Source organism: Canis lupus, chromosome 4 (genome assembly GCF_011100685.1).
Source record: "Canis lupus familiaris isolate Mischka breed German Shepherd chromosome 4, alternate assembly UU_Cfam_GSD_1.0, whole genome shotgun sequence".
Classification (NCBI taxonomy): Eukaryota; Metazoa; Chordata; class Mammalia; order Carnivora; family Canidae; genus Canis; species Canis lupus.
Genome location: NC_049225.1, coordinates 23,837,988 through 23,864,648, shown reverse-complemented (window position 1 = coordinate 23,864,648; position 26,661 = coordinate 23,837,988). Strand labels below are relative to the sequence as shown.

General features: G+C 33.5%; 1 protein-coding gene across 11 annotated transcripts in view; it reads left to right on the top strand.

The window, feature by feature from the left end:
* The window catches only part of MICU1 (mitochondrial calcium uptake 1), a 248,383-nt gene that overhangs the window by 111,363 nt on the left and 110,359 nt on the right, over positions 1-26,661 (top strand). For 6 of the 11 annotated variants that reach the window (XM_038534294.1, XM_038534288.1, XM_038534295.1 and 3 more), the window contains 3 exons: positions 165-208; positions 826-999; positions 25,154-25,268. In XM_038534294.1, the coding sequence (XP_038390222.1) occupies positions 165-208; positions 826-999; positions 25,154-25,268 (333 nt within the window). Of the gene's footprint in view, positions 1-164; positions 209-825; positions 1,000-8,759; positions 8,772-23,851; positions 23,858-25,153; positions 25,269-26,661 lie in introns of all 11 variants that reach the window. The other 5 variants (XM_038534296.1, XM_038534292.1, XM_038534289.1 and 2 more) reach the window with 4 other exon arrangements.

Sequence of the window (26,661 nt, the reverse complement as noted above, 5' to 3'; positions counted from 1 at the left end):
ACTTTGAGTCCAAAATTGGAAACATTTTTCATTTCCATTGCCTTTGAATAATCTTGTGGCTAAACCATCTAAATACGTAACTGAATGGAAATGACAGAGAGCTGTCATTTCGTGTTTTATTTGAATTATAATCATTGACTATACTGTTTTTTTCTCTTTTACAGATTTGGGTCTAGATCAATATACAATAAAACGCTTTGATGGAAAGGTAAGCAAGCCATGAAACTTAATGTACATATCCTATTGTTTACTAAGAAGATTTTAAAGTTCCTCTAGAATTATTTGTGAGAAATTTCTGAATGCCTGTTTATCTTATCAAAAGAGGATGTTTCTTAGGTTGGAAGGCCTGTAAATGCCTTTAGATACTTCAACAGAAAAAATCAAGCAGAAGGTTTTTCTACATTTTTCCATATAAGGTAAACACTCATGGGTAGCCTGCTGTACATAATAAAGGCTCAGTGTATGTTGACATTTGCATTTTAATTCAATTGCCATCATAAAGCTTAACAAGCCCCCCAATATTACATTTGCATTTCTTATAAAAACACTAATTATTATTTGACCTTGTTCAAACTTTGATATTATATAGCAGTAATCCTAACTAGAAAATTGTAGAGATCTTTATTGGTGCTTTATAATAATTATGAAGGCCACTCCAAATTTGTATATACATTTGCATTATACTTACTTTCAATTCTTTTTTTTTTTACTTTCAATTCTTTATGCACAAATAAATCACATAATAAATTGTTCTTAAGTATAGAAAATGAAACTTTAGATTTTATTATCTCAAGGCAGTCCATTAAACATGTTTTTCCCTTTCAGGCTGACTTCTACCAAAAGAAAAAGAAAATATTACACAGGGTCAGAAAGAAAAGTAAAAGGTCAATTTTAAAGAGGAGGAAGAAAGCACATCAGAAAGAAGAGAGAGCCAGGGATGGCTCTCCAAAGCTTAAGGAGAAGGAAATCAGAAGGAAAATCATGCAGTGGCTGGAAAAGGCAGGATCACAAAGAGGGTCTAAATGGGTGGAGTCAGGGTTAGCAGAAACTGCTCTTGCAGGAGTACCTCAATCCTGCATCATTACATAACTCTATGTACTCGTAAGGTGAAGATAGAGATGCTAATAAGATCTTTTGTACAAGTGGAAAGAGTGAGTGGCCACCTTAAGAGTTGAGAACTCTCAGTCAAGGCTTCTGGCCTAACAATTACCTTTCCCATTCAGATGGCCCATTGCTAACATCTGTATCTTCTTTTAAAGTCACATATTCTAAAAGAAAAATGATCAAAAAGAGCATTGAACTAGAATGTTAGGAGACAGGTCAGAGCTGGCTCTGCTTTGGGATAGCCACATCTCTTTGATCCTTGGTATCTGCTTCATGTATAATCAAGTACCATAACCATGTGAAGAGTTACCACAGGCTCTCATGTCAAGGTCTGATTTCAGAATCTGGCAAGTCAGGCCCCTGTTTTATCTGTCTTTGTGTCACTCAGAGTCCAGCATTTGTCTGGCATACAGGAGGAGACCAATAAACATTTGATGACATGAAAAAATCAACTAATCAATCCTGTATTCCTTGGAGATATGACTCAGTAAATCAGTAATATGTTATAGCAATATCAGCCAACAAATCAGTTTTTGGTCCCTGAAGGAATTCAGAGTAGCATGAGAATTCTGTTCTCTATTATACACGTGTATGTATATAAACCTGACAACACATAAAGAAGTTGAATATGTGTAAGTTGAATAGCAAATTTACACGTTATAGGGGAATTTCCATTCGCTGGGGTCTCCCAAATATAAAATCTCTAGTGGTCCACTCATGTTTCATATAAGCTCTTTAATTTTTTCATTTCAACCTATAACTGTTCACTGGATGTTAAAAATAATGCAGCTTTGGGCATGACCCTTGAGTTCCACCTTTGTTTCAATTGTATTCAATTTATGAGCTCTCTATATTCTATCATTAATGAGTGTCATTTGCTTTTTTCTTATTTCCACTTATTTTTATAACATAACAAAAGTAAACTGCAATAAAACATTGAAGTATTTGAGCATGCACCTTCCTGTAGAGACCAAAACACCAGTACTTCTTTGTTTGGAAGGCAGACTTTGTGACAGATTGTAGTGCAAATGTTTGGGCTCTGAAGTATAAAATTCTGAAATGGAAATAGGAAAGGCAGGATTTAGGGATCCCAATGTATAGTGTTTGAAAGTATAACTATATGAGTCATACTGCAATTCAGGCATATGAAAGTAGACTTTATGGTACCAGGGGAACAAGTTCTGAAAGAGAATAGAAAAATGGCAGACATGCATAGGAGGTATGGAACTGAGCCAGCCAGCTTGTCCCCTAGCAAAGAGTGCACAGATTTTCCTTTCATCCACGTTATGATATGCATATTTAGTCCTTTTGCTGGTACTTCATTTAAATATTGTATTAATTTCCATCAAATATATCCTGAAGTCTAGATTTGGAATGAAGGTTATGCTTCTTAAATAGGATTTTTATCTGAGTTCACCTCTAGTTTATGTCTTTATGAATAGTCTTTTATTTCATATGAAGTTTAAGAAAGTAGTGTCTGTGCTATTTTAAACCTTGTATAATGAGGAGTACAACATTCAGGGTTTAATCAGTTTAGAAGTTTTTCCAGGGATTTTTGCTGTGTATAAAGTCCTTCACTTGATATTTGTGATAAGGATCAACGCTTATTCAACTGTTGATCCTATAATTTTCCTTTAGATCTTCATGTCTCTTGTTCTCCCAGATTATTTTCATTCTTAAGTAGCAGTTTCCAGAGTATATAAATCCAAAGACAATTTTCCTCTTGAAAAAAACAGATTTGTGTAGTAACTATAGTAAATTTTATGCAAGATGGCCAGAAATTTAGTCCAAAGCTAATAACCTAGAGGAATTTCCTTTTAAGCTTGCTTTGATTTTTAAATAGGTCATTTTTTCTCACTTGTTTTAACTTGAAAGATAAACTAGTTATAATCTACTTAGATGCATCATTTGACCAGTAGGAAACACTGCCTCATTTTATTGTCTTCTAATTGAACTATACTTTAACCTTTTTGTCATTGAAAGCAAGAACATATGTAGAAATAGTATCATTTTAGGGTGTTTTCTCATTTGTGTTTGAATTTCATGCAATCTCTAGATGCAAAATAGCAAAGAAGGCCCAACTGATACTGAGAAATAATTGGATAGTTAGTTCTTGTTTTGGTGCCTATCATCTTTTCTGTTTGACTAGAAAATGCCCTTAAGTAAATGTAACATTCCTAGTTCAACTAATAGTGAAACTGAATTAGGTTAAACAGCTTTTGTTTTTGTTTTTTTTTTTTTTTTTGGTTAAACAGCTTTTGAATTTGGGGGAGGATAATTTTCCAGAGCCCATCTCTATCTAATGTTAATGTACACTAATCCTTTACAGTAGCAATTTCCTTTGTAGAAAAGTCATGAAATACATTATTATTGGCACTTACATCATTTATGCATTTCAAAAGTATCTACTGATAATACAAAATACATTCTGACTTTTGTTTTAGCATAGTATATCATAGATTTTTTAAAATGCACCCTCCTCCTGCAATGTCCGTGGATTCTCCTTATGACTTATTAATGCAGTTACTTCATGAAGTTTAGATTATTTCTTTAATGAAAACCTCTATTTTTTTCTGGGTTTAATCTTTTAATCACGTAATAACATAAAGTATCATTTCTAAATGGAGCATTTATGTTGCATAATCGTCAAATATTTCTTTCATTTAATGACTTAGTTGCTGTTATTTATTGGTGTGGCTTATCCCATGTGGTTATACCCTTGGTTTTCCTGTTTCTCTTAGCCCTCCTTTTTTCCCCTCAGCATATCAAAGATAGAAATTGTTTAGGATTTTCTGTTCCTGTTGTATGTAATAGACGATACTCTCTGGACCAAACATCACCATTTTTAAAAAAATTATAGTAGAAAACTGCATAGTCTAGGCAAAATTGTTTCTTAATCAAGAATACCTGTATTCCAGAGTTTTGACATAATCCTCTTCTCACTTCTAAAAACTTTATAAAGTTCATAATCTTTTTCAAGTAACAATGAATTGCCCATTGAAACTAAATTGTTCATTGTTATTATTCCACCATGTATTTCTTTTTCAGAAGATAGATTTTTAAAAATCTTTTTTCCTTATCAAATTCCCTTTACCCTCAGCCACTCCCTGGATATTTCAGAAAGCATGCCTCTGGACTGTGTTTTCGTTATTTATATTTACTGTTCCCTTAGAATCTCTCCAGTTTGGAAGAAAGAGTTAATGTGTGTTTTATTCCTATCTCTTTTATGATACCTACAAGAATATTTGTTCACATGGAACAGAGAAAATATTTTTATATCAAATTAAAATCACATTGTCAATAACAACAACAACAAAAAGACATTGTCCACATTCAGGTGAAAGAGGTAAAAGTATGGTCAAAGCCTAGAAAGAAAAGTACTGATTACAGTGATTGTAACAGAAAAAAATATCATTAGGAAAAAAAGATGGGACCCATAGTTAAAGATCAAAGCTTTACTATAACCAAATGCTTTTAATGCTTACTAGGTAAAAAAAAGTTCTTTAAAAATTTTGATAAATGAGCTTTAAAAAGCTATTCTCCTTAAGGGGAAGTCTTGGTTCCCCAAGAGGAATGTGAGCACATTTTCCCCTATAACAGATACTCTTAGTACTTTGAGTTGTTTATTTATTTCATATCATAGATAAGATCTTAGTTCAGAATAAGGACAAGTACAGTATTACTTCTTGACATTCATAGTAAATTATGTAAGGGTTTGCCTGTCTTCTATGAGTGAAATGTATTGTAGATCAAGGAAATGTAAATTAGGAGAGAAGCGAGACTAAAATCACATGGGACAAGAGTTTGATGAATTTTCACATTTATTTGAACTATTTTAATTTTGCACATATTTATATAGCAGTTTATGATGTTATGAACTCTGCAGCTTTCACTCGGCACATTTATCATTCTTTCTTTTGGCTTCCAAAGACTTGAAACTACTCAAGTCTAATTTCTTGGTGAATGGATATATTGTTTCAGATTTTTCTGTTAATAGATACAAATATATAGACAATTGTAAATTTTTATGCCATGTTTTTTATGTTTTTTTTTAAGATTTTAGGGATCCCTGGGTGGCGCAGCGGTTTGGCGCCTGCTTTTGGCCCAGGGCGCGATCCTGGAGACCCGGGATCGAATCCCACGTCAGGCTCCCGGTGCATGGAGCCTGCTTCTCCCTCTGCACTTTCTCTCTCTGTGACTATCACAAATAAATAAAAATTAAAAAAAAATAAAGATTTTATTTATTCATGAGAAACACAGAGAGGAGAGAGAGAGGCAGAGACACAGGCAGAGGGAGAAGCAGGCTCCATGCAGAGAGCCTGACGTGGGACTTGATCCCAGGTCTCCAGGATCACACACCCTGGGCTGAAGGTGGCGCTAAACTGCTGACCCACCCAGGCTGCCCTGTTTCTATGTTTTTATTTGCCCTACGAGTCCCTTCTTTACAGTAGAATATATCACCTGTGTTGTCTTTCTTTTATAATAGGGAAATTTTTGCTTTGAAAAAAGTATAGCAGATTGCAAGAGAATGCACAGATTTCCCCCACTAAAAGTAGAGCATTGCTATGGAAGGTTTCATTAAGCTGAAACAACATAAAGCAAAGAAGCTATTACCATTTTCATAAAAGCAAAAATCCTCTTTGGATGTTTCTCTGTTACTAAAAACAGATACGGGCATAGGCTTTCATAGGACAGGAATGGTATAAAGCAAACTTTCAGACAACAGAGAACCTGTAATTCTTGGAAGCCCGAAGTTCTCCACAAATATTTTATATTCACATATTTTAGGGCTGAAGATTTAGTCCTTTTAAAAAACCACATTAACATATTCACTCATTGGTTGTCGGTGGTTTATTTTTTCGATTTAAAGTAAACTTTCTAAATGAAAAATACTTAGCTCTCTTTGTCTCTTGCAGGAATCATTACCAATAATAACTATATGACAAAGAAGAATATTGAAGCCTTTTGAGTGTTATATTACATACTACACTCTATTTTGTTTTTTGATTTTGGTTCCATGTGCAGTGTGGGGCTTGAACTCACAACCCCAAGATCAAGAGTTGCATAGTTTACGGACTGAGTCAAACAGGTACCCCTACACATTGTTTTAAGTACTTACATATAACTCATTTAATCCACACAGCCACACTTTTAGACAATGTACTTAAATATAACTCATTTAATCCACACAGCCACACTTTTAGATAGCTTACTACTTTATTCATCATTTTACACATAAGAAAATACATAAAAATTAACTTTATTATTTTTTTTGACATAAGATCATGTAGGTAGTAAGTGCAAGAGGCATGATTCCAAGTTTGTAATCTGACTTCACACTCTACCGTCTTAAGCACTGTGGTATCTTATTCATATATCTAAATGATTTGTCTATATGATCTATTTGTAAATAGAAATTTCTCTTGTCAAGTAGTTATTTTATTTTAATACCTTGCTGCCATTTGTGCAAAAACCCCACAAAAAACAAACAAAAAAATCCTTGATATTTCACTCTCTTTTTGCTAAGCATGTTGAAGTTCATTTTTTCTGCTTTGATAAAGTACAGCTAGAAATTCCTATTAACCTGAGAAACTACATAGTATTTTTAAAGGAAGAAAATATAAAGAATATACAAATTTTAACACTTAAATTTAGGAATCAGAATTTCAACCTCATTTTATTTGCTCTATTGTTTTCTCATATGCCACGAACATGAGCAGGCATTTTGAAAAATGCTGTGTCTTTTCTTTTTATTGAAATGATCTCTTAAAGTGCGCACTGTCGTCTATATTTGAAAAATTAGATCTTGGCTCATTGTCATCTAGATACTAGAGTAGATAATGTTTCTGTTAAAAACTAAACTTGCTCTCAAATATTGATTGGTTTTGTGTTAAATGTAGCATCATTTGAATAGGGCCTCTTATTATAGTCTTTAAACAAACAAATGTAGTTTAGATCATAATTGCATTACCAAGGAACTCAACACTCTGATTCAGCATTTCAAGAAATCCTTTGACACCTGTTGCAGTTTTATGTTTTACTTTTAGTCTATTTTTTCATCTTTGTTCTTTCCCATCCAAAGTTCTCTAAATAATTTTTAAGCCATTTTCTCAGTTTTCTCTCTTCTTACAAATTAGCAAATTTAGTTCTTTTATAACGCACCACATCCCTAAGAAAATCTGGTTTCTGTGTCTGAAATATTTTCCAAGGGATTTCCATCTTGAACATCTTAAGTATTTGACAACTATGTGTAAATAATTAGTAGATATTATAAGTATGCTGAACTTGAGTATGAAAAATATATTATGGATTGCTGTACTTCTTAGTATGTAATAGCACAGAATGAAAAGAGTGTGACTTTGGATATGACAATCCTATATTCATATATGGGCTCTGCCTCATACTTAATAGGTAACCTTGGCCAAGAGACCATTTAAGATATCAGTTACCTTCTCAATAAAATCATGACAATGTGGTAAAATATCTGGCTCTACAAATTATAGCTACTTTCCATGACTTTGAGTTGATAACTCAATTTATAAAAGGAGTTAGCTGCTATCATATATATTATCCTCTTGGTTTGTTTGAAATACTGCATAATAGCATCTCCTCTGCCTAATTGCTCTCTCCATGCCAGTTATATCAGTATAAAAATTTCCTTGGGTTCTCTATATGGAGCAATTGACTAGGATTAAATAGTCCATGAGCTGAAGAGATCTCTGATTTGTTTTCTCATATCTGAGCTGTCCTTTGTTCACAGTGATTCATCTCACCCCCGTGTTGTAAAATACTCTGGGTCTCTATCACATCAAACCCAGCCTTTGGTTTGTAAATTGCTAATAGCATATATTTCTCAGTCAAGAACTTTTATCATGCTGCTAAGCTTGTTTTGAGAAGTATGGTAAGTTTGGGTTGAATTGTATTTCACATCCAGTGAAGTTTATTTGTTGAAAAAAATACCTTTAAACCCATTTGATAAGTGAAGATATTTTGGAGTGCTGTGCCCAGCTAAATCAGCTAAGCTACACTGTTTCATCAAATGCCATCCCCTATGATTTTTATCATGAATATGAATACTAATTATTTGTGCAACATCATTTTGCAGGAGACCTATTTCTAAGTAGTCATTCTGAACTCTTTCTTAGAGTAGTTACCAACCCTTTAAACTCATCTGAGTTTGGTTGCCTGTATTTTATTATGGGTGGTAAAGCAACAAATTTGCCATGAATTTTAAAAATATTATATCTGTGAGACATCCTAGTAGGAAACCTTAATTAAAGAAATGCTTTGACCTCTCATGACAAAAATGAAATGTTTGCTTTCCCTTTTCTTTAAGAAACAGATTACAGATTATTATTCATGTGTGTATGTGTGTTTATAGTCTTATGAAGTTTTTATACAATTGTGTGTTTCATTTAGGGGAGGTTAGGAATTGAGATGTTGGAGTGTTTGTTTTATTGTACCTAGCAGATAATATATAAAACATTTCTGTGTATTCCTCACTTCCTGTTTCCGGGTGTTCAGTGATTTTGTTACAGATCTAAATTAGTCCTTATATGTTATAATACTTTGTTATATGTATGTTTGATTTTGGAGTTTTTGTTCATGTAATCAAACAATGTCCATTTTTTTTCTTTTTCTCATCTTCTGATCAGGATTTCTGGCAGGTACCGACTCAGCAGCATGTGCTTTAAAATAATTAATATTCCAAAATCCATAGTAATGCTTCAGGGACAAAAGTTCAGTGCATGCTCATGTCCTTCCCCTGTGCCTTTCAGAATGATTCAATTCCTGTCACTTTAAATTAACATATTTTATCTTTAATATGACAATTCCAACACTGCACTGGTACTTGAAAATATAATATGTAGCATGATTTAAAAAGAAGTTTTAACTTTATGTGTCACAGAAAAGATCAAGAAACCGTTACCACTCTGTTGTATAAGGGATACTCAGTTAAATTGGGTTTAACTAGTCTTAGTCGGGATGTCATGTTCCTAGTTAAACTGTAACAGGAATGGTGAGGCAACAGTAATTTCAAGTGAAAATTAATCTTTTTTCTTTTGAAATTTCTCAACATGATAAATACGTAAAAAAACAGATTTTTTTACGCTCTGTTAAAAAAATTGGCATAACAGGAAACAACTGGAACATTTAGAAAGACTTCATTATTTTGCTTTTTTGAGCTAATCAACAACTTTAACTTGGAAAATCATGAACGAGAATATATAGGTTGTAATCTGGCAAAGGAGAATTTCAAGGACTAACCTAAGAAGTACTATTTAAATTGATCTTTGAAGACTTAGACTCTTTAATTATAATTTATAAATTTTTAAAATTTATTCATTTAAAAAAAGACATTATTCCTGTATTCTAATAGAAACATAAACTAAATTACCATATCTCTTATTTTAAAATAATTAATGCTATAATGAGATCACAATGTGCTCTTTATTTTTATATAGCATTTTTCCTGTGCTTCCTTTTTTAAAAAAATGGACTATATTTTTAGTAGCCTGCTTACCAAACCAATTATCCTGTTACTGGTGCAGTTGATTATCTTCTGCATTTAACTACATTTTGAAACAGACCAACAAATACTTTAATAATTATGCCAAAATAATTTATTGATAATCTCAGTATCAATGTTTCTAAGCCTGGAAAATCTGTTTTAGAACAGCCATGGCACAGCTATATGCATAATGTTAAGGAGAGTAAATCAGATAAGATATTTAACACCTGTGATTGAGGAAAGCTACTTCCACTTCTATAATTGTGGCAGGACAGTTTGTAGGAGGCATCTAAAAACTCTTTCCTTTGATAATTGTATGGTTTAAGGCTTGAAAATTTAAAATTACTTGCCTCACCTAGTTGTCCCTTTAGAGAATGAGAAGAGAAATAGAGGTGGGAATTGGTTAAGTGCTTAGAAGTCTCTGGAAACTGCAGCATTGGGTAGTCAGCCATCATGTTTGACAAAAGAGCACCAGTCTTCTTTAAACTTCCACTATCAAAGGTGATATCCTTTGCTGAGTAAGGGTTCAGAATCAAGTTTTAGTATATTATTAAGGATATCTTGTTAATAAGCTTTTTGTTGAAAATAATAAACTTTATTTTCACAGACTAGCTAGTGGGAGATTGTTTATATCACTATAAATATCACTCATTTTGGTGACACTAGTATAAATGCTTTAAGCTTCCAAAGGTCAATGAGCAGTTACTTTATAGAAGAGGGCTTTCTTGCTTGCTTTCTTAACAGGGATTTGTCCTTTGCATGCCAAGTTCCTGTTGCCTGTGGAAAGGCTGAAATCATTTTGTTTTTCTGGTAGCATAGAGCTGTTCAGATGCAGCTTATGAATGGTGTGAAATACTTAATTATATTGCTGTGAGGAGTATCCATAATGTCTCTTTCCAGTCTCTGAGTTCCACCACTACTAAAGTATGTCAATTTAATTCATGTGTTTGATTATTCAGGTTGAAAAAAGGACTGATAATATAATCATTAAGTGCTCCCAAGGAGGGTGTAGTTTACTTGGTTGCCTCAAATATTCAGACACCTCTTAAATGTCTTTAGATACACTTTTATTTTAGATTCTTTTTTTTTAACTTAGGGTCAACTGAACCCAATCAAATCTATCATTGTTGATTTGAAAGCATAAACATGATTAAACATTATGTTTCTTACACCTTCATATTTCACTTTTCCATAATGAAACAAGATTTGAAATTCATTTTGACATGAGAAGACTTGGTTCCAAATAACTTCCTTTTTCTCATTATTTTAGCACAAGTACTCTAACATGTTTTGAAATTACACAAAGTGAAAGATACTCAAACATTTTATTTCTTCTGTTCCAGTAAAAATGGACTTAGCCTAAACATCTATTGATAATCTTTGGTTACAGAGAATGTGTGAGGATAGCTTTTGCTTTGCATATTTGTCTTTGCCGTGATGCATATTTTAAAGTTCCAAACTTAAAAACTTTTCCAATTACAGGTTAGTCTAACATTTATTAATTAAGAAGAGGATTAAAGAACCATTACATTCTTGAAGTGATACTCATTTTCAAAATGATGAAAGTATGCCTATGAACAAGTCAAGGCATAAAAGTACATTGTGCACCTACATTGTTAGCTATACTTTCCTCTTCTAGATAACTGAGCTGATATAAGCTAAGCCCCAGGATTAATATTTAAGAATAGTTTAACTCTTGTTTTGCCCTGAAAATATTCAATCCCCATTAACAATTTCAGAAGTTACAAGTAATTTCTCTGCATTTATACAATATAACAACATATCATGGTTCTGGAGTCAAACCATGACCTGTTCTGCCATTTTATAGCATTGTTACCTGGGCTATTTATTTAATTTCTCTGAACTTCAGTTTTCTCATTTGTAAAGTACAGATAGTGGTATTACCTACCTCATAGGACTGCAGTGAAGACTCAAAGAGGTGTATAATTCAAATGCTTAGCACAGTGCTTGGCATGAAATATGCAAAGTATAACTTTAAAATTTTTGATATATCTTTAACTGTCAGTGGTGTTCAAAGGATACCTATAAGAGTTAGAGTTCAAAATTATTTAAAAATTCTTCATCTAAAGGGCTTCCTGGGAGATAGTAGTTGTTGTTAGCACAGTGTGGAATGGTTGGTGATCCTCAGAGTGAAACTCTCAGTTTTTATGATGTGATCTTTTTCTTTTAATAATTTTTTCCAAATGGGATACAGTGAAATGCTATATTGACTAACTTTTCAAAATTTGTATTTGAGGTGGCTTTTCCATGAAGTAACAGGGAAGCCTTTTATAAGCCGTGTGACTGAAACCAAGACTACTGCTGAGCCCATGACACTTCTTTTCAGCACTGATTGATTTGAATGGCCAAAGTTCAAAATTAAATTCTTAGGTTTAGGTAGCAAACCAATAATGGTACAGCATAGACTCTCCCACCAAGGGCTGCTTCGAAGTGAGTATTCAGGCATAATGTGGTAAGAAATAATAGAGTTGACAGTTTTCCCCTTCTCGGGTTTTGATAATACCTCATCAGATACTAAAGACTTAAATCCCTTAAATAATGTTGTATCACTTCCTTGAAGTGAATGTTATTCCAGAAGACTTTCAAATTTTTATCATTGCTTGAATCAAATCTTCCACTCTTTTTTAAAGCATCTTCATTTGTGTCCATTTTCTCTATAACCATCTAGTTAACGAACTAGGAAAACATTTGCATGATAAGTATTTGGAGTTATTCTCAGAGCTAAAGTGGTTAGAATTGGGACTGAAAAGAGAATGGCTTTCTGGCAGCGTGAAATTTATAGTATCTTAAGCATTCACCTTCCACAGTTTGTTGCACAGTCATTTCTGTTTGTCTACCTCAGATGCTCTGTTACCTTCAAAAAGGTTGCAAACTCTGAGTCAGGAGAAGTCCTACACTACTTTAAATTAGAAACTTCTCAATTTACTTTTATCTGACATATCCTCAAATTCTACCTTTCTGCAAGTTCAGGTATGAGACGGGGAAAGAAGAATATGTATTTTAACTGTGCAACATTTTCTGTTTGATTGGGAATACTGTGATTGTTTAAGATGGATATCTTACCAAGGCTTTGGCATCTATGCACCAACTAAATAATGAAGTATGAAGCATTAATTGCATGGGAAAATTGCTGAATTTTCTCTAACACTCTTCCCCTCCGTGCCCTAACCCCAACCTTAGGTAGAAATATTGTTCATTATTTGGAAATGATAGGCCAAAATTGCATTTTCTGAAAGAAGCATATTATTATCATTACTTTTGCTTTTGAAGACAACCTCAAATATTTCTTAAGGGATTTAGTTAGACTTTGAAATGTATATCAGTCATCTGGGGAAATGTTAATATTAAAGCAATCCAATTATCTTAGTCTCATAAAGGATGACATCTTAATTTAAATAGTAAAGCTATGTTCTTTATCAGATTTTTCTATAAACCAGAGAAGATTTGAGATTCTAGATAATATATTAGCACCTATTTTGCTGCCATAGTCCATCAACTACTATTTGATAGAAAGTTTATTTTGAACTATAGAACTTGAAAAGTGAATATTAACTAGAATAAATAATGAGATTAAACTCCTAGATATGATTTTCTCTTTGGCTTCATCTAGTTAGTCCTCAAAGGCAAAATTACTGGCCCTATGTTTATCAACCCTGTTAAAGTTCATTGAGCACAGTGAGTATTAAATGAATTAGAATCATGACTGGAATTCCCAGTCCTAAGGCTCCTAACGGCACCTGCAGCTTTGGCAGTGTTATGTAAGTTTATATGATTTGTCAGAAACCATAGCATAGATGCTTTAGCTTAAAACCATCCTGGTAAAACAGTTTTTTTTTTTAAGATTTTTTTTTAAGATTTTATTTATTTATTCATAAGAGACACACAGAGAGAAAGAGGCAGAGACACAGGCAGAGGGAGAAGCAGGCTCCATGCAGGGAGCCCAACGTGGGACTCAATCCCGGGTCTCCAGGATCACACCTTGGGCCAAGGGCAGCACTAAACCGCTGAGCCACCTGGGCTGCCCAAGACTTATTTATTTTAGAGAGAGACTATGTATGTGCATAAGCAGAGTGAGGGGCAGAGAGAAGGAGAAAAGAAGCAGACTTCCCACTGAGCAGGGAGTCCATTGTGGGGCTTGATCTGTCGACCCCGAGATCATGGCCTGAGCCAGTCCAAGAGTTGGACATTTAACTGACTAAGCTGCTCAGTTCACTTTTAGACTCACTGAGAAGTATAACACTTACACATGTATAGGATATGATTTGCTTTAAGTTTCTAATTAAGTGTTTCTGTTTACCTAAAAATAAAAAGATTCAGGATATGATGCAGTTGAGGTCAGTAACAGGACCATATGAGGTTATTTATTTGTTTTGACTTGAGTTCAGTAATTTGAATGTTTTATGATAGTGAGTCTGTAATTGTGGTTTCAATCTCAAAACATAAGATCTTAAGCTAGGTCATATAAATGAATAGTAAAACAGTTAAATCTCCCTTATTTAAGTCAGTGAGCACAGTGCTTTGAAATATTTTACGTAATTTTGTTCTTTAAAAGGAGTAATATTTGTCAGTAAATTTAGTAGAAAAGCTCTTCTGTTCAATTGACCTGCATTTCTACATTTCAGCCTTAATGTCAGAGATTTAAGTGATTGGACTAGAATTTTATATGTAACTTTTAAGAGTGCTAAATATGTATAGAATTGTTGAAGCACTATGTTGTACATCTGGAACTAATATAACACTGTATGTGTACTATACTTTAAAAAATAACAATAATGAAATAGCATAATGGTCTGGAAGGTATCAGCAGTTACTATTTCTTTTTAAAATACCTGCTGCTGTTCATTTTCAGCATATATACTGAAGTATTGCTAAATATTACCTTGTGAACTTTAAGATGAAAGCAAGTTTCTCCTAGACCCTTACTATAAATTTTTTTGCTAAACTTATATTTTAATATATTAATCTCACATTACATGGCCTTACAATACATTTGAAATATATTCTACTTTTTTTTTCAAGTTTTTATTTATTCATGAGAGACACAGAGAGAGGCAGAGACATAGGCAGAGGAAGAAGCAGGCTCCATGCAGGGAGCCTGACATGGGACTCAATCCTGGATCTCCCAGGATCAGGCCCTGGACCGAAGGCAGCACTAAACCACTGAGCCACCCAGGGTGCCCCTATATTCTACTTCTTTTGACTTTTATATACAGAAATTTCTTCCTTTTGATTTGATGTTTATTTTCTACATTGAATGTATTACTTTCATTGAATTAAATACAAATCTTTATGATAGATTTTCCTAGTAAAAATACATTATAAATGTTCATTAGTATGATATAAATTTCATTAGTAACAAAAGATATAAATAACTACCTCTGAGATAGAGAAAGTGAACATTATTATCAATCTGCTAAGGAAAATTACGTTTTCCTTGGAATGTGCCCCCATTTCATCCTTGAAGTATACAAATGATATTTGCCTAGGGGAAAAGAATGACTTAAAACTTAGTCAAGGATTCAACATTATTCAAAATATTAAGTGAAGAAACATTTAACTTCACATTCTCAGTTTGCAGGATTAAACATTGATAAGATCTGGGGGTAAGAAAAAATAATGAAAAATCTTCCCTTCACTTTCCTTCCTTGAATCTAGATTTTTCCATTTTCACCATACTTTGGGACTCTCAAAATTTTATCAATATCAAACTCAAATATCTATATTTTCACAGTTCCCTACGTGCCATGGCTAGTTGGTTTGAGGATATTATTTATGGTAGAATCAGGCCTTTGATTTATAAAGGCCAGCTAAGAAACAGTCATATAAAACCAAATGTCTAAAAATTGGTTTTGTAGTAACTCTCATTTCCTCTCAAATTTTGATGTATTTATTTGATTCTTCTCCTAGCTTTAAAAAAAATTGAGAAATCAAATTTGATAGTTTTATGGCAGTTTTGGTATATTTGATTAATGTCATGAATTTTTTAAGAATCATCTTTGGAGTTGTGGATACTCAACCCACTTATAAATTCTTAGGGTTAATAATTAGGTGAATCTTAAATGCACTTGTGCCACTCTTTGACAAGTTGGTGCCTTGGAAAACATACACATGACTTCCCTCTCTCTCTCTCTCTCTCCTGCTATCCCTACCACAACTCCAGAAGCATGGAAGAACAATGTAGACCTTTAAGAACGAATTAGAAGATAACATTGCACAAAGTATACTGTATAGTATGGTTAATTTAAAAATCCTCTTTGAATATCATTCTCATTTTTAAGGAGCAATTGCAAAACATACACATTCTCTCTTCTTTCTCTTAAACACATGTATACATATGTGCATACATGCTTTCTCTTTCCTGTTTTTCCTGACTTTGATACTTTCTATCCTTGTCACGTCCCCTCCTTTTTTTGTTCACCTTTCTAGGGTCCTTTTTCCTTCTGTATCTTTCAGATGTCTTCATCTTTTTCTTATATGGAGCACTTTGGCCTTCTTTGGCTTCTCTTTCCTATCATTCTACTCAATTCAGCAGAGATCTCATATATAGCTGCACTAATAGAAATATTTTCTCTTTGAGAGGACTGAGGGTTGCAAACATGGACATATTCCATGTAAGGCAGTAGAGAAAGAGATGCCTTCCTGGAGAAAAATCACACTAAAATAGCATTGTAAGGTGTTACTATATAGTCCCTCTGGAGATATGTTCCAGTAGTAATTCTTAATCAATATACAATTGAAGGTATGTTCGTTGACATCTTTATTATCTCCACACACTTTACATTATGGAATAGTGAAGGAGGCTAAGCCTAAACCATGACCTCAAATGCATGTCATGCACAATCTTAAGCTACCTTTTCAACCATTCAGATAATTTCATGTTTATTTGTACTTTGGAATACAGACATTTTGTAAGTAATCAAAAGACCTTCAAAAGAAAATGGACTACTCAAATCAGAAAATATAGAAAAAGTAGCCACACTTTTGGTAAATGGGTAAATTAATTTTTAACAAAAGTGCCAAAATAGTTAAATGGAGAAAGGAATCATTTGTTTTCAACAAATTTATATTTAAAAAATAAATAAAACTTACCCCTTCCCTCACTATACACACAATTTACTTGGAATAGATCATAGACCTAAATATAAAATCTATGATAAGGCTTCTAAAAGCAAATATGAGATGATTTTTATGGACTAAAGAGAGGCAAAAAATTATTAGCATATAAAAAACAATAACCATAAAGGAAAAAATCAATTAGACTTCATGAAAATGTAAAACTTTTCATTGTTAACATAAAATAGAAATTATAAGCCACAAACAAGCAGAAAATATTTTTAATACATGTATCTGACTATATTTGTTATCTGTTGCTAAGTAACAAATCCAAAGCTTAGTGGCTTAAAACAATAATAATCATTTCTTGTCACTTAAGTTTTCTGTGCATAAGGAATTTGGGAGCAATTTGTCTAGATGGTTCTGACTCAGACTTTTTTTTTTATGAGGTTGCAGTCAGAGGTTCGCTAAAGCCTTAGCCATCTGGCTTGGCTGAGGATGGAAAATTCATTTTGAAGGTGGCTCACTAAAATATCTTCTACTGACTCTTTTTGGGAGGCCTCAGATCCTCTCCCTGTAGGCTCTCCATAGTCCTGCCTCTGTTCAAATGACAGCTAGCTTCCCTCCAACAGAGCAATGTACCTTTTATGACAGACTCAGAAGTCACACATTATGACTTAAGCTATCTTTTGTTGGTCATACAGACCAACCCTGATTCATTCCATAAGGAAACAAGGTCTACATAAGAACATGCAGAACAGCAGGCAAGATTCACTAGGCTACCCAGGTCAGACTCCATGAAAAAAGAGTCTTATACCCAGGACATATGATAATTAGTAATTAAAAGAAAGAAAAAGAACCCAATTAAAAATGGGCAAACGACTTGGATTTTGCAAATACGTAATTTCCAATAAATAGTGCTCAATAAGATTGGCCAGCAAGGAAATGTATAACAGAACCACAATGAGGTGACACTACCTACCCACTCAAATGGCTAAAATTAAAAAGACTGGCAACATAAATGTTGGCAATGAAGTGGAGTGACTGGAACTCTCATGCATTGATGATGTGAGTAAAAAAGGTACAGCAACTTTGAGGCAAGTCAAAACAGCCAAAAACTCAAAACACCTGTGTTTGTACATTAAGGAATGAATAATATGTGTGCATTATGATTATATAAAAGTTATAATTATTTCACTTTTATTGAGAGTAGTATACTTCTCTGCAATGAAAATGAATGAATTACTGAAAAATACAGTATGAATGATTCTCCTCAACATTGTGCTGAGCTAAAGAAGCTGTACACCTAAGAGTATATACTGGTGATACCATTTATAAGGAACTTCCAAAAGAGGTAGAACCAATCAATGGTATAAAAATACATTGAGAATTAACTGTAGAGGAGCATAAAAGAAACAACGGAAATGTTTCCAGTGGAAATGTTCTATGTCTTCATGGGAATGTGGGTTACTCAGATATATATATATATATATACTTATAAAACTCATTATTTTGTATATTAGATTTGTGCATTTTACTGAAAATAGATTTTACTTAAAACATATTGAAGTCTAGATGACATGATTAACAATTGTGAATTTACTCTGTAGATTCTCAGCTTAAGCAAATGAGTAAATATATTGAGGATAATGGGAACCAGTTTTCTCCCTATTGGAGAGGGGAATAACATGTATGTAAGGGATAAGACTGTGTTGTACCCCACAGTATTAGAATGAAATTAAGGATACCAATATGAATTCTTAGCTTATAATAGACAGATATGAATGTAATTACGAGAAAGCTTCCGCCTAATTTAAATTGAGGGATATTCTTTAGTATAATTCACTTTTCAAGTTTTTCAAGGTCAAAAAGTACAAAGAGAGAGCAAATGGCAGAGTAGGTTAACTTCAAAACTACACCTCTCCAGTAGACAGTTGGTAAGTTGGCAAAATCATCAATCAACTTTTTCAGATCTCTGGAATCTAAGCAAAGACTTAAAACAACCAGAGGAGTGCTTAAAGAAGATGCTGAAATTTGGTAAAATAAGGTTGTGGTGTTACTTGATGACAATTTCCCCACTCCTCAGCACAATGACAGCCATAACGATTGTGTCTCCCATTTCTGGTACAGCTTGCTTGTACCAGAGTGAGCAGTGCAGACCTTGTTCTTGGAGAATATGTATGTGGGCATTGACTTGTCTGATCAATGAGGAATCAGCTTGCTAGCTTGCCTTTGTTTTGCCTACATTAGAACTTTCTGAGACCTGGGGTGGCCTCCCAAGTGGCATTTGCCAAAAGCATTTAAAGGTAAATGTACTAGCCACAGCAGCCTGAGACAAGCAGCAAATAAACCCAAAAGCCTGGAAAATGAAGAGCCTGTAGCTGGAGATAGTGAGAACAAGGACTTTGAAGTGCTCCATCATACACTGAGGAATCTGGAAGACCTTCCATGTCCAGAGCTGGACGAATACCTAGAAGAACCTTAGCAGACCCTAAACTTTCACCTCTGGCTACCTTTTAGCTTCTGTGCAAGAAAGAAGTGAAGGCAAAGGCAGATTCTTAAACAATGGCTAAGCATTGAAAGAATCCCCAACACAGAGCCAACCTGTAAAGACCTGGAGAGTATTCCCACATATACATCTTTGGCTCCAGGAATTTAGGGAAATCTCAGTCAAATCACTAGGTGACCACTCAGGTAATGGAACAGAGACTTGAGTGATCTTGCTTGACAAAGCATACAGTATTTACAAAAATAATTTAGGAAAGTCACTGAAGAAATAATTATAACTCACACAAGCAGCAGCAGCAAACCCTGAGGAGAGGGAGAATATGGCTTCCAGAGTTACCACATTATAATACACAAAATGTCAAGTTTTCAACAACAAATTTTGCTTTCCTAGAATAAAGAATGTGCCATTTCACAGGAAAAAAAGGAATAGGGACTATCCTTGAGAAAGCTCAGACATTATACTTACTATAGACCTTAAATCCATTATCTTAAGTATATTCAGTGGCCTAAAAGGAACCAGAGGCAAAGAACTCAAAGGAAACATGAGAAAATATCAACCAAGAGAAATTTCAAAAAACTTTCAAGTGAAAACTGAAACTGAAAAGTACAATAGCCAAAAGGAGAATTTCACCAAAGCGGTCTAACAGCCAATTTGAACAGTCAGTAAAAAAGAATCCATGAACTTGAAGATAGGTCAGTTAATATTCTCCAATGTGAGAAACAGAGAAAAAGAAGAAAATTGAACAGAGTTTAAGATACCTTTGTGACATTAAGTGTACCAACATATGTATGATAGGAATCCTAGAAGGCAAGGAGAAAGAGAAGAGAGTAGTATTTGAAGAAACAATGACTGAGAACTTTGCAAATAAATTAATGAAATATGTCAATCTACACTAGGATAAATTTCCAGATATCTACCCTGAGATACATTATAATCCAACTGTCAAAAACTTAGACAAAGAATTGTGAAAGTAGGGAGTTTGTGGCTAGTAGACCAACCCTACCAAAAAAGGGGGCGGGGGGGCTATTGCAAGTCCTTAAAGGCTGAAATGAAAGGAAACTAGATAGTAACTTGAATCTGTATGAACAGATGACACCAGTAAACATAACAACACAGGTAAATAAAAGCCAGTGTGATTGCATTTTGTCTTTTTAAAAATATTTATTCATGAGACAGAGAGAGAGGGAGAGACATAGGCAGAAGAAGAAGCAGGCTCCTCGCAGGGAGCCTGATGTAAGACTCGATCCCCAGACCTGGGATCTCACCCTGAGCCAAAGGCAGATGCTCAACCTCTGAGCCACCCAGGCATCTCATATTTTGGGTTTTTAACTCCTTTTTTGTGTGTGTGATTTAAAAGACAAATAAATGCATAAAATAATAATTATAAATCTATGTTAATGGGAATACTGTATAATATAATTTATGAAAATATAAACATGAGCAGAATTTGTTTTAACACTATTGAAACTAAGTTGTGTTTTTTTAAAATTTCATTGATTTATGTGAGAGAGAGTGAGCAACTGAGTGAGAATAAGAACACAAGCAGGGGGAGAGGGAGAAGCAGATTCCCCGCCGAGCAGGGAGCCCAATGTGGAGCTCAATTCCAGGACCTGAGCCAAAGGCAGAGCTTAACCAACTGAACCACCCAGGCACACCGAAGCTTAGTATTAATTCAGACTAGATTCCTGTAAACTTGAGGTGTTAATTGTTATCTGCAAAGTAGCCTACTAAGAAAATAATTAGGTTTGGTTCCATTTATATGAAATATCTAGGTGACTTCATAGAGACAGAAAATAGATAAGTGGCTAGAAGAAGGGGGGCATGGAGTGTGACCCTTTGGAAGGGGTTTCCAAATGGGGTGATGAAAAAGTTCTGGAACTATATAGTGGTGGTCCTGTGAAGTTCTGGAACTAGATAGTGGTGATAGTGTGAATGTACTTACTACCACTGAGTTTTACACTTTAAAAAATTTTATGTATATTTTACTATGATTTTTAAAAATTATAAAAACAAACAGTATGGTATTGGCAGAAAATAGACATACATATATATCAATGGAATGAGATTGAGACCCCAGAAATAAACCCATATATTTATAGACCATTGATTTTCAACAAAGTGTGAAGACCATTCTGTGGTGAATAGCCTCTTCCACAAATAGTGTGGGAGTCAACTGGATATTCACATGCAAAAGATGAAGTCGGATACCTACTTCACATTACATACAAAAATTAAAGTGGATCAATAACCTAAATATAAAAGTTAAAACTACCAAACTGTTAGAGGAAATGCAGGAGAAATCTTTATAACCTTGGATTTGGTGGTAGAGTCTTATGATATTACATCAAAAGCACAAGCAAATTGAACTTCATCAATATTTAGACATTTCGTGTATCAAAGGACATTATCAAGGTAGTAGAAAGACAATGCACAGAATGGAGAAAACATTTGCGAATCATACCTGATACAGGTTTTGTATATAGAATATATAAACAACTAAAAAAAAAGAAAAGCAAATATAAAGAACTTCTACAACTCAGTAACAAAAGGACAAATAACCCAATTCAAAACATAGGCAAAGGATTTGAATAGACCTTTCTCCAAAGAAGATACACAAATGGCCAACAAAAACATGAAACATGCTTAACACTATAAAGCACTAGGGAAATGTAAATCAAACAACAATGAAATACCACTTTACACCCACTAGAATGGCTGTAGTTTTAAAAAAAGATTTTATTTATTAGAGAGCATGAGAGAGATGAGGTGGTGGCATAGGGCAGAGGTAGAGAGAGAGACCCAATGCAGGTCTAATCCCAGGACCCTGAGATCGTGACAGGAACCAAAGGCAGATACTTAACTGACTGAGCCACCCAGGTGCCCTGGCTATAATTTTTTTAAAAAAGGAAAATAAGTGTTGATGATGGTGTAGAGAAATCGGAACCTTTGTACACTGGTAGTAGAAATTTAAAATGGTGCAGCTGCTCTGAGAAACATTTGGCCTAGAATTATGATATGACTCAGCAGTTCCATTCCTAGGCATATACCCAAAAGAATTGAAAGCAGATAGTCGAACAAATACTTGCACATGAATGTTCATAGTAGCACTGTTTTCAATAGTCAAGAGCTTGAAACAACCCAAATATCCTTTAGTGGATGAATGGATAAACAACTCATGGTACATATACAATGGAATATTATTTGCTGATTAAAAGAAATGAAGTACTAATTGATGCTTCAACATAGATGAACCTAGAAAACATGTTATGTGAAAGAAGTGAAACCCAAAGACCCACATACTGTATGGTTAAAATGGTGAATTTGTGTTACATAAATTTTACTACAATCAAAAATAATAAACCTTCAAAAGAAAAAACAAGGGCAAAAAAGCTGTTTTGGTTAAAGAGACATGACAACTAATGCCACTTATGAATGTTGGATTTGCATCTTGGCTGGGGCGAAAATAGTTACAAAGGAAATTATTGAAATAGTTAACAATTTAAAAGACTGGATTTTAAAAAAGACTAGATAATAGTATGTATCAGTATTAAATATCCTGGTTTATTAAACTTATACTATAGTATGTAAGGGAAAGTCTTTGTTTACAGGAAGTATATGGTGAAATATTTAAATGTAAAGGGGCATGTGTATTGAAGTTGCAGAGATAAAAAAATATTTACATAAAATGATAAAGCAACTAAGGTAATATATATATTCGTGGTGAATCTGAGTAAAAAGTGTACAAGGAAAAAGGTATGTAATTTCTTATATCGATCTTTCTACTTTTCTAAGTTTGAAATTATATCAAAATTAAAAATTACCAACAGAATTAGACTTATCTTTTTGACATCTTCTGAACAGCAGCATAGCTCAGATGATTGTTAGAAAAAATGTTAGATATACTTCTTTGTCTTAGCTGCCTCTTTTCACTCTCTCTGTCTTTAGACTTTTGTGTGTCTCAACTTCTGGATTCCAATATTTATTTATTGGCTTATTACAGTCTCTCTGTATAATCATTACATAATTAATGCAAAGTACTCAGCTTTCATGTATGTTTATTCTAGTTAGTAATGTTATGCCTTTGGGAGCCTATTCTCTTTTTTTAAATTTTTTCTTATTCACATACATTATTTTTACGGTACCTTGGATACTATGAAAAATGTAATCCATTTGTTTCCCTTTTTTGATAAATTAAAATGTTAACTTCCCAGTGAAAGGCTTTGCTGCTCTAGTTCTCTTCCAGAAGTTTTTTTTTCGTCTGAAATTTGTATTCAATCTCTTGGTAGAAGATCAGGTGTGATATGAGATCTAACCTTAGTTTGAACACTTTGGACTATATGCTCATTTTTGTTGTCAGTTCAAAGATATAATCTCTAAATGCTGTCAAACAGGACCATGCTTTCTGTCCACCTCAGATAAGTCAAAGAAGTCCTAACTAGAACGTGCCGTCAGAACCTCATTGCTTGGTTAGCATTCAACTATGGACTTTTTACCTGATTATGCTTACTGTTTTATACAAATAAGCAAATACCCAGTAGGGGCTATTTTGGATAGGTTTATTGAAAAGATCATGATGATTCATTTGGTTCTTGTATTTTCAATTGGTTAACAAGTTTTCTTTCCTTTGTGGTGTATGGTGGCATCTTCACTAGACAGAGGTAACCTATTGGATAGTTGTATACCTGGATGCTGGTGTGGTGGTGCTTGTTGGTTTAGTTTTCATGATACTCCTCCTGAGGTTATGCTTGCAATGCTGCTTCTTATTTTGTGCTTGCATGACATTATTACTTTGACTGCTCTTTGTTGGTTTGGGTTCTTAAAACCTATTTCTATTTTTGGTACTCAGAATAATTCCTTGAATATCTTTAGTTGGTCCAGAACTTATGGAAATTAGTTCCAACCCTAACTCTTTGGTGGATCCTTTTCAGTTTTTGAAAATATCTTCAGTGTCACCACTAAGTTTATCATTTGGCTAGGAATTCAAAAAACAGGTAGCTTTGCTTAAACACACAGGAGGAGATGACTTACTTGCCAAACAGGCTGTTACTAAGCCTGAGAATTAACTCTTTGTGAGTTTTGTAGATTAAAGAAAATGAATATATACTTAGAATAAAATCTAAGTTATAGGAGAGTTTCGTCAAATAGCTGAAACTTAGGAGCCTCCAGCAAGGTATTAGTAAATACAACTAAATTAAATCATGCCTAAATCTTAGTGTGCATGTCTGATTTGCCATTATCTTTCAGAGGAGCTGTTTGCTCTGCAAACTGTCCTACGTTCCAAACCTAAGATTCTTGAGGGTCTTCAGGTAAAAAGTAAATTTAGTATTTCAGAAATTAGTTTTCTGAGCATTTGTGTGGGCCTTGAAAATAGCTGCTTACCTCTTCGTTTCTGATCATGAGTAGTATAGTTTTTCTTGGGCAATTAGGTGACTTCATTTGGGCAAATTATACTGATTGCATTTTTTTTGTTTTTTGTTTTTTTTTTTTCCTACTTCATATGTCTCTACAGAAAAAGGTGGATTGTTTTTAATTTTGTTTTTTTACTTTTTGAAGTTTTTATTTTAATTCTAGTATAGTTAACATACTGTGTTATATTAGTTTCAGGTGTACAAGGTAATGATTCAACAATTCAGGTGGATTATTTTTAAACCCAGGAAACAAAACCAGTCCTAAAGTGGGTCAGTGTATGTCAAATAGCAGTTCATAAAATTAAAATTATTTTCTAGTGTTCATATTAAGCCAGTGTTGAAACCAACAAAATCATCTTTTGTCGTACAATTTTAATCATCTTAAAAACTGTAAAGGATCCATTAATTTGGAATGGCCATCAGAGAAATGCTTATCGATACATAGCATAAAACTGTCACATAAATGGCGATTCATCTCTAACTATTTGTGTTTTTATTCTGCTATATCTTCTTTTTATCTTTTTGTGGGACCCATACGTTTAATAGAAAATTGCCCAGGAACGAGAAAAATTTGCTGATGAAGGCAGTATATTCTATACCCTTGGAGAATGTGGACTCATATCCTTTTCGGACTACATTTTCCTTACAACTGTTCTTTCTAGTAAGTATAAACTTTTCTTTTTATTCACTTATAGGAGCATACAGGAATTAAAAAAAAAAGTTGACTAGAGGGGGAATCAAGACATGTTTGTAGAGTTCATGAATTATAAGTTACATATAGTTTCGTTTGTTTGAATTCTATATAACTTGTATATAGAACCACCTGAGAAAAGAGAAAAAGTATCAAAGTAAAGTGAAGAAAAAAAACAACTGTGAAGTTAAATCTGCTTTTAAGTGTTTGAAGCCCTATATTCTGTTGAAATAGATTATACATTGCCTGGTCCTATAGCCTTTATTAATGTTTCTACTTCCCCACTAAAACACATATTGATCTATCATTTCTCCATTAAAGAAGAAAATGCGCTTAGTTTTTCTGATTGTGTTGAATATTCACTTTTGAATCTTAGAGGATTACATCTTAAGACACAAAATTCAAATTTGACTTATTTAGAGCACTGATGAATTGCTGATTTCTTAAAGCTAAATTATTTGGTTGATAAGTATGCTACTCTATGTGGCTTTTTTTTTTAACCATTCAGACAAACAAATAAAAAAATATATGTTTCTAGCTTTTTGTGTATACTCTATTAAAATCTACCTAAATTGAACGAAAGAGATCGGATTTGTATGTTTGAAAGAGGTGATTCTAATTTATTTTTCATTTGTGACATATCAAACAAAAATAACTGCCTTTTACTTCCCTTCTCTAGGCTAGTCATCTGTAAAGATAAAACTTTAAGGTAGTTTTTAACAAATGACATACACAATACACAGTTCTGCCATAGATCTGACCACTCTTACTCTTCTTCCCTCCGTTGACAGAAAAAATGAAGAAATATAGGCTAATACGCCTTACCATAGCTGTCTTTGATACAAAAGTGTCTGAATAAATTCACATGGTGGTCCAATGCTCTGACAATGTAGATAAACATCAATTTGTTATGAAGATCCAAAATAGTGAACTAAGTAAAAGAAAATTTCAAATCTTAAATTGAGTATTGTTAAAGTTAGTTGTTATTTTGGTAGGGTATGGTTTTCCAGAATTGACTTATCCTGTCCCACCGCTTCTTAGCTTTGTGATTAGGGGCAAGTCAGTGAACTTGTTCATCTGTTTTGTTTATAAAATGAAGATGACAATCATACCAAACCCAAATTACTTATTTGAGGATTATGAGATCATAAATATAAAGTACCTAATTCAGTGCCTAGTATTTAGTAGGTACGCAATCTCTGGGTTTTTTAATTCGTAATACCCCATCATAGAATGCTATTTCATATCTGATTTTAAAAGATCCATAAATCTTGTCAGTAAAAAAACAAGCAGAATTGGTAGGAGTTTTTAAGCCTTTTTTGTAACTTTAAATAGAATTTGCATTCAATAAGCATGATGTGGT